The sequence below is a fragment of the Rana temporaria genome, chromosome 3, assembly GCF_905171775.1.
Source record: "Rana temporaria chromosome 3, aRanTem1.1, whole genome shotgun sequence".
NCBI lineage: Eukaryota > Metazoa > Chordata > Amphibia > Anura > Ranidae > Rana > Rana temporaria.
Window position 1 is genome coordinate 387499657 of NC_053491.1, and position 8029 is coordinate 387507685.

Below are 8029 nucleotides of genomic sequence, written 5' to 3' on the forward strand. Positions count from 1 at the left end.
TTTACATATTCTACCTCGAACTCAACGGAAGCGCCACCTAGCGGCCAGCCTAAATATTGCACCCTAAGATAGGACGGCGCAGGCTGTCGTATCTTAGCTAGGTTTAAGTGTATCTCAGTTTGAGAATACACTTAAACTTACGACGGCGCAGATTCAGAGTTACGTCGGCGTATCTACCGATACGCCGGCCTAACTCTTTCTGAATCTGGCTATAAATGTTTTTTTTTTCCCTTTGTCTAAATTTCTTACTTCTCGTTTCTCCTCAGAAAACTTCACGCCATCATCTGAGCTGTTCTGGCTGGGGGTTAGTCAGCCAGGACAACTTACTGAGGAGGAACAGGAAATGAGAAATTCAGACAAAGAAAACAAAAAGAGAAAAAAAAAAACATTTAGAAGGGAAATCGAAGAAAAAGGAACAATGCACTAGCTTAAGGGAACTTATAAATAAATAAATAAAATAAAAAACACCTTTACATCCCCTTTAATTTTTTACATATCAAAAGATAATATTGTGCAGACATTGTACAATCAAATTGTAACGTGCATGTTCGGGTTTCCCTAGAAGACACTGAAAATGTGGTACATTCCCTATCCTAGATTACAGTAGATTCCATATAGTAAATATGTGACAGGCAATTTACAGAGCGATCATCCTTGGAAACAAAGCCCCAGCTTATAAATCATTCAGCCATAGTCTTATGCCTAGTACACAAGGTCCGAATGTTAGAGGACATTGGCCGGTTAAATAAAAACCGGGCTTAATTCAGTCTGTGTGTATGTCAGCCAGTCCAACAGAAGCCGGCCGTTCAGTCAGCTTCTGTCAGACCAGCATGCCGGAAAACCAACAGCTGACCGACTCCCAATCAGCGCTCTCAGCCAAATACGGATTCCATTGTGATGAAGCCTTGCCCTTTTAGCGATAAGCCATGACTACCACAGGAAGCCCCTTACCCTGTTGTGTCATTGCGTCTGAAAACAGCTGCAAAGCCAATTTACACATAAAAGGGCATAAACCGTGGTAAAAAAAAAAAAACCACACACAAACCTACACTTATTCTACAGCTTGAAAGGAGGGTAAGGTCACCTGGCCGAGCTGAGAAATGCAATATCGCACTGTAAGAAATGATCTTTGAAGAGGAAGTAAACCCGGGGTTCTTACACCTCCTGCAAGACAAGACATAATGAGCTAGTACGCATGGCATACTAGCTCACCATGTAATTTCCACCTCTGATCAAAGCCCCCGCAGCCGTCCTCTTGAGCCGCGATGACGTCACTCCTGTGCATGCGCGCGGGAACCCGGCAGTAACGGCACGGCCTCAATGAGAAATGGCACAATACAGTGCGCATGCGCCGTAGACAGCGGCGCCCGCGATTATAGGCCTTATAAGCCTTACCTGTAGGTTAAAGTGGTTGTAAAGGGTTTACAACCACTTTAAAGCCCCGTACACACGATCGGAATTACCGATGCGATAAAATCCGATGGAATTTTCCGTCGGTATTCCGTTGGAGCCGTCTTGCATACACGCTGTCAGACCAAAATTCTGACCGTCCAAAACGCGGTGACGTAAAACACTACAGCGAGCCGAGAAAAAGTATGTTCAATGCTTCTGAGCATGCAACGACTTTATTCTGAGCATGCGTGTTTTTTTTCTCCGTCGGAGTTCCACACAGACGATTGGAATTTCTGGTAGGATCCCCCCCCCCCCCCCCCCCCCATCGAAATATAAAATAAAAACATGTTCTATTTCTAAACTCCGACGGAAAAAAGTACGATAGTGCCCACATACGGTCGGAATATCCGATGAAAAAAATTCCATCTGACTTTTTTCCATCGGAAATTCCGATCGTGTGACAAGGCATTATGCCTGATTCACACCTATGCATTTTTAGTGCTTTTTTCCATTCAACATGGTTTCCTATGGAACACGTTCTGTAGTACGAATCTGCAAAAAGAACTAAAAATGCCGTAGGTGTGAATCAGGCCTTAGTAGGCGCAATGTAACATTTATCAAACACCAATTCCGCTAAACCCAACATAGCCACAAGTTCAATCCTGATCTCCTGCGATTTTCACCACTTATCATATGACACGGCTTGGATGCTTTCAGATGGTGACCAGATTCATAAAAGCACACAAGCATACATTATCACTCTCACGTAAAAACGGATACGGTTTATTTTATTTGGCGATGCCGAGATCGCCATTACTGCCGCCATGAAAATCATCGTATGGGGGCAATTCTGCTCCAGACAGATAGCAACGCAATCCTCCAGGCTAAGCCTAATCATCCCCGGCAGAAGAAGGCTCAGCAGAAGCAGGACGTGGGGGGGTTGGGAATCACAACATCCCCAGATGACATCCGTTACAGCGATTGTCTATGCGTTTCATGAATCTACAATGCAAATATCTAAATGGAGGCCGAAGGAGACGACAGGGACAGCAGAGAAATTCTAAGGGCAAAATACAGATCAAAACTTCCTGCTTTAATATAAACAGAATCACAACAAATCTGTAATATTTAATAATATCGCTAGGGAATATTTGCAAAATTGTCTCTACAATGGTCTGCTCTACCCGACTACCCTGTAAAGAGACTTTATTAAATGAAAGAGCCCTTAACCACTTCAGCCCCAGAAACATTTACCCCCTTAATGACCAGGCCATTTTTTGCGATATGGCACTGCGACGCTGTACCCAAACAAAATTGATGTCCTGTTTTTCCCACAAATAGAGCTTTCTTTTAGTGGTATTTGATCACCTCTGTGTTTTTTTTACGCTATAAACAAAAAAGAGCAACAGTTTCAAATTAATGAATACCTTTTTTTTTTCTTTTTTTTTCTTTTTAGACAATTTGTATTTTGCTACATATTTTTGGTAAAGCAAATCCCAATAAGTGTATATTGATTGGTTTGCGCAAACGTTAGGGGATAGATTTATGGCATTTTTATGATTTACTAGTAATGGCGGCGATCAGCAATTTTTAGTGGGACTGCAACATTGCAGTAAACAGATCGGACACTTTTGACACTTTTTTGGGAACCAGTGGCATTATCACAGTAATCAGTGCTAAAAATATGCACCGTTATTGTACTGACGACACTGGTAGGGAAGGGGGTTAACATCAGGAGGAAGGAGGTTAGAAACGTGGTATATGGTTTAGGGCAGTGATGGCGAACCTTGGCACCCCAGATGTTTTAGAACTAAATTTCCCATGATGCTCATGCACTCTGCAGTGTAGCTGAGCATCATGGGAAATGTAGTTCCAAAACATCTGGAGTGCCGAGGTTCGCAATCGCTGGTTTAGGGCCTCATGCACACTGGGCATTCTTGTATATGGTGGCTCGCGGCGGGGAACACAGCTATTGAATTGAAAGCGGTCACGTTCCCCACACTTTGAACAACCAGGCGGCAGCGGCTCCGGCTTCTCTCCTTCTCTCACTCAGCACAGGTAGGCTGCAATGGGGACACCTGGCTGCAATGGTAGACATGGGCAGGCTGCATTTTTGGGCACAGATAAAGTTGTTAATATTTATTGTTATAACTTAATTCTGCATAAAACATTTAAGTGTCATTTCATGAGATAATTTATGAGGGCGTGTCTGGGGGCGGGACATGGAAGGGGTTGGGCGGGGCAACTGGTGGCGAGTACACCTTGAGGCCTGGCTAGTAGCTCAGGACTTGAAATTTTGAGAGAAATATATATATATATATCCCAATGGGAGCCCATTCACGTTTTTCCAGGCCGCTGGAACGCGTTAATGCGCCCTGGCAACCTATTTGCAACTTTGGCTACTGTTACAGTGCATTGTGGCACCATTCAAACTGCATTGTGAAGGAGATTATAGCTGGCCTGCATCATGCCTTGGCATAGTCAATAGGCCCTCCCATGTATTACAAGTTTGGAAATGGGCAAAGTGATGGCGCTTTTTAAAGGCCAATGCACACAAAAGGAGATAGAGATATAAAGAAAGAAAGAGCAGCAGTCAATATCAGGCATTAAACAATTGGTGGGGAGAGATCTGTACGTGAATAAGCTATTAAAGTATCACCGGGAAAAAAAACGGTAATCCCCGGCAGAGATTTTTTAACAACCTAAAACTTTGTGTGCAATAATGAGCTCCTATGACTGCCAAAAGTGGTCATCATCCAGACCTAGAAGACTAGAAAGAGCCAGAACATTGCCACACACTGCAAATCTCTATTACCGAAAACATTTGTTGCCTGGTTGTCACGCTAATTAAAATTCCAGAGATCTAGAGCAAGTTAAAAAAAAATAAAAAAAAAAAAAAAAAAGATCAAGACTTCACAGCTCATTCATAATTGTGCGTTACAGAGACATGTACTAAAGTGTACATGTCACCATTCATTGTGAACGACAACCCAAAACCCTGTACAGCAGACGTTCTCACATGTGCGTTGCATTCTAAAAAAAAAAAAAAAAGCAAGGGGTCATGCGTTTTTTCTCCTGTTTCATAACAAATGGGCTACCTCAGGGGTCTCCAAACTTTTCAAACAATGGGCCACTTTATTGTCCTTCAGACTTTAGGAGGGCCGGACTGTGGCCAACAGGGGCAGAAAATGTCACGGGCCCAGCATCATTGAGAATAAATATGGCCTTGGGTTTGGGGGTCAAACGGAGGAGGGGTATTCCCCCTATTACTAAGAGGAATAGTATCCCATAATTGGTATCAGTGGAATATATAGTGCCCCATGGTTGGTGTCAGTGGGAGGAATTGTGCCTCATATCAGTGGGAGGAATTGTGCCCCAAGGGCCGGATAAAGGCTACAAAGGGCCACATCTGGCCCTCGGGCCGCAGTTTGGAGACCCCCTGGGCTACCTGAACGCAACATGCAAAATAAAATGCGTTAACCACAAGGGAATTCTCCACCATCAAACTCTTGAAGTTGGGGCCAGGCCAGGCAAATAGCATTCTTAGAAGACGGTCAGCAATAGCGGCGCATAATAAAACGTTTCCTTAGTGTCGGTCACCAGGCTATTCATTTCAACAACAATCTTCCCCTAAGATTATGTATGCATTTCATGTATTTTCTGCAGATTATTTACTTGTAAAACCTGTTTAGACATCCAAAAGCCCCGAGACTGCTGCTGGGAGCATCTTTGATGTGATGTCGGCAGACTTTCCCTTCACTCCTCCCTCAGTAGCTACAATAAAGATTATGAAGGGAGGTGGGGTGGAGGAGCTGGGCCAGCACAGAAAGAAATTACACACAGGAAAGGGCTATGACATGCACGGAGGGAGGGGGTTGTGCTATGGAATTGATACCTCCTGGATTAGTCAAATTTTCTAGCAATCTGAAAGGCACATTGCAAGTCAATAAAATATTGTATGTGGAAAGGAAAAAGGAATAACATTGAACACTAAAGCACTGCGTATGATAAACAATTGCCACGTTTTTTTTTGTTTTTTTTTTATAAAAACCTCCTTTTCACATTTTTCTTCCTCGATTACATTTCAGTGCTGCGGATCTCCTACCGTTTCGTCTACTTTCACTCCAGTAAGGTCATTTTGGAGAGTGGATTTCCTATTGTGACAACAGTAGAACATACCTGTGCAGTGTGTCCCATCACCACATGGGGTCTCCACTGAGAAAGAGCAACTTGAGAAGAATTGGGAAATAGGGAAAGAGTTGTCACCCCATAACAGGAAATGCCTGAGGAAGGTCGTTAATGACAGGATCACCATGCATCCCAGCTTACAGACCTGAAGATACTGATTATTATTTTGTAATAAACATTTTAAAATAATATGAGTGTTCAGGTTTACTTATAACATTTGCTGCCTTGGAATCTGTGTCCAAATCATTGGACGCTGTCAGAAAAACTTGCCAGCTGGTACTTTAAATAGCACCTGTCTCAATAAAAATATGGATGGGTGTTTAATTATACAACTTCCAGGGCTGCCAGCTTCATCCTACTTGGGTAAACTTTGCTGGATGTATTCTTGTTCTAGCTCTCGGAGTCACAAGGCTAGAGGTAACGGTTTTGGAGCCTGCACAGCGAGATTGGCATCGCCCACACCTTCCTGACATCTATTAACATTGCTTTTTATGGGAGCCCACACATGGCAGATACATGTAAAGCAAAGAGATTGTCACCCCGCTTCCCTTCCCTCCTACAATATAGTGATGACAGAAGCCAGGTGCCAGAGCAAATCCAGTGTGCCCAGTACCCTCTTATCATGGCATCTCCTTCTCTGTAGCCTGCCATGCCCCCCTCCCACCACTGAGCCATATCATTAGAAGTCCACTGGGAAGGATTCAGTCCCGGGTCACACTGCTGAATGCCAACACATCCCACATTGGAAATAATACAATGTATACAAGGACAACAATCATTCCTCAGTAAGATACAATGTATAAAGGAACATGTGTGCCATAGGGGACAAATTGTATCACAGTATGCCACTGCTAAACAACTTCAATACACCGAACCAACCTGGCACCCCAACACATACCCCTGCCTGTACAAATCACACATACCCTCCCCCTCAGTACCCAACACACATAAACCCCATCCCCACACCCTATTACACATACCCCCCTGATACCACTCATACTGCCCTGGCACCCCATCACACATACACCCCCCCCAGAGTACAAATCAAACATACCCCCCTTTCACGTACCTATATTCATACTGCTCCCTTGGTACCCCATTACACATAATCCCCCCCAGTACAAATCACACATGCCCCCCTTTTCCCATACCTATATTCATACTGCCTTGGTACCCCTTCACACATACCCCCCTGGCACCCCATAATTCATACCACCCTGGTACTCCATCACACATACCCCCCATACCCTATAATTCATACTGCCCCTGGTACCCCATCACATATACCTCCATAATTCATACCGCCCTGGTACCCCATCACACATATCCCCCCGGCACCCCATAATTCATACAGCCCTGGTACCCCATCACACATACCCCCCCCGGCACCCCATAATTCATACAGCCCTGCTACCCCATCACACATACCCCCACACCCCATCATACATACCCCCCAGCACCCCATAATTCATACCGCCCTGGTACCCCATCACACATATCCCCCCGACACCCCATAATTCATACAGCCCTGGTACCCCATCACACATATCCCCCCCCCCCCCGGCACCCCATAATTCATACAGCCCTGGTACCCCATCACACATACCCCCACACCCCATCATACATGCCCCCCCCGGCACCCCATAATTCATACAGCCCTGGTACCCCATCACACATACCCCCCTGGCACCCCATAATTCATACAGCCCTGGTACCCCATCACACATACCCCCGGCTCCCCATCATACATGCCCCCCCCCCCCCGGCACCCCATAATTCATACAGCCCTGGTACCCCATCACACATACCCCCGGCTCCCCATAACAACAATAATCCATACCCCGCAAAATCACTCACCCCCCTGGCTGGCACCACAGATCCCCCACCCCTCATCACCATTCTGTGGCACAGGACGAGTCCTCCCTCCTCCCCCTCTTTCCCGGTGTGTCCCCGGTGTGTGCCCAGCCCCGTCCCCCGTCTCACCGGCCAGCTCATCGGGCTCCAGCCCGCTATCCGCGTCCGTCCCGCAGATCACGAAGTAATGGGCCAAGCGGCAGGGCGGAGCGGCCGAGCCCGCTGCTGGAGAGGTGCTCATCGTCCCGGTGTGTGTCCCCGATCCGTTCTCAGCACCGGCCGCCTCTTCGTTCCATGACCACCGGCCACCGATCCGCGTCCCTGCTATCACCTGAATAAGCTATGCGCCGCCAGCGGAGACCACTAGGGGGAGCTGCGGAGCACTAACCCCGCCTACTGGCGAGAGCCCTGACTACAGGCTAAACCGCGCCTGTCGAGGCGGAGCCATTCCGGAATCCCGCCCACACTATAAATATCTGCCGCTGAACCAAACCCCTAAAGGCATTAACACGCCCACTGTGTGGCCAGAGGTTCTCCACCGCTGTCTGTAGCGGAAGACTGTGATTTACTATACAGAGCAATACAAGTACATAGA

The 8029-nt window shown here is 46.2% G+C and overlaps 1 protein-coding gene across 3 annotated transcripts in view; it reads right to left on the bottom strand.

Annotated features, from left to right (window-relative positions):
• DENND5B (DENN domain containing 5B) overlaps positions 1 to 7822 on the bottom strand; it is a 160031-nt gene extending 152209 nt beyond the window's left edge. For 2 of the 3 annotated variants that reach the window (XM_040345750.1, XM_040345749.1), the window contains exon 1: positions 7564 to 7821. In XM_040345750.1, the coding sequence (XP_040201684.1) occupies positions 7564 to 7675 (112 nt within the window). In that variant the 5' untranslated portion in view covers positions 7676 to 7821. Of the gene's footprint in view, positions 1 to 7563 lie in introns of all 3 variants that reach the window. The other variant, XM_040345751.1, reaches the window with a different exon arrangement.
• Positions 7823 to 8029: the final 207 nt, after the last annotated feature.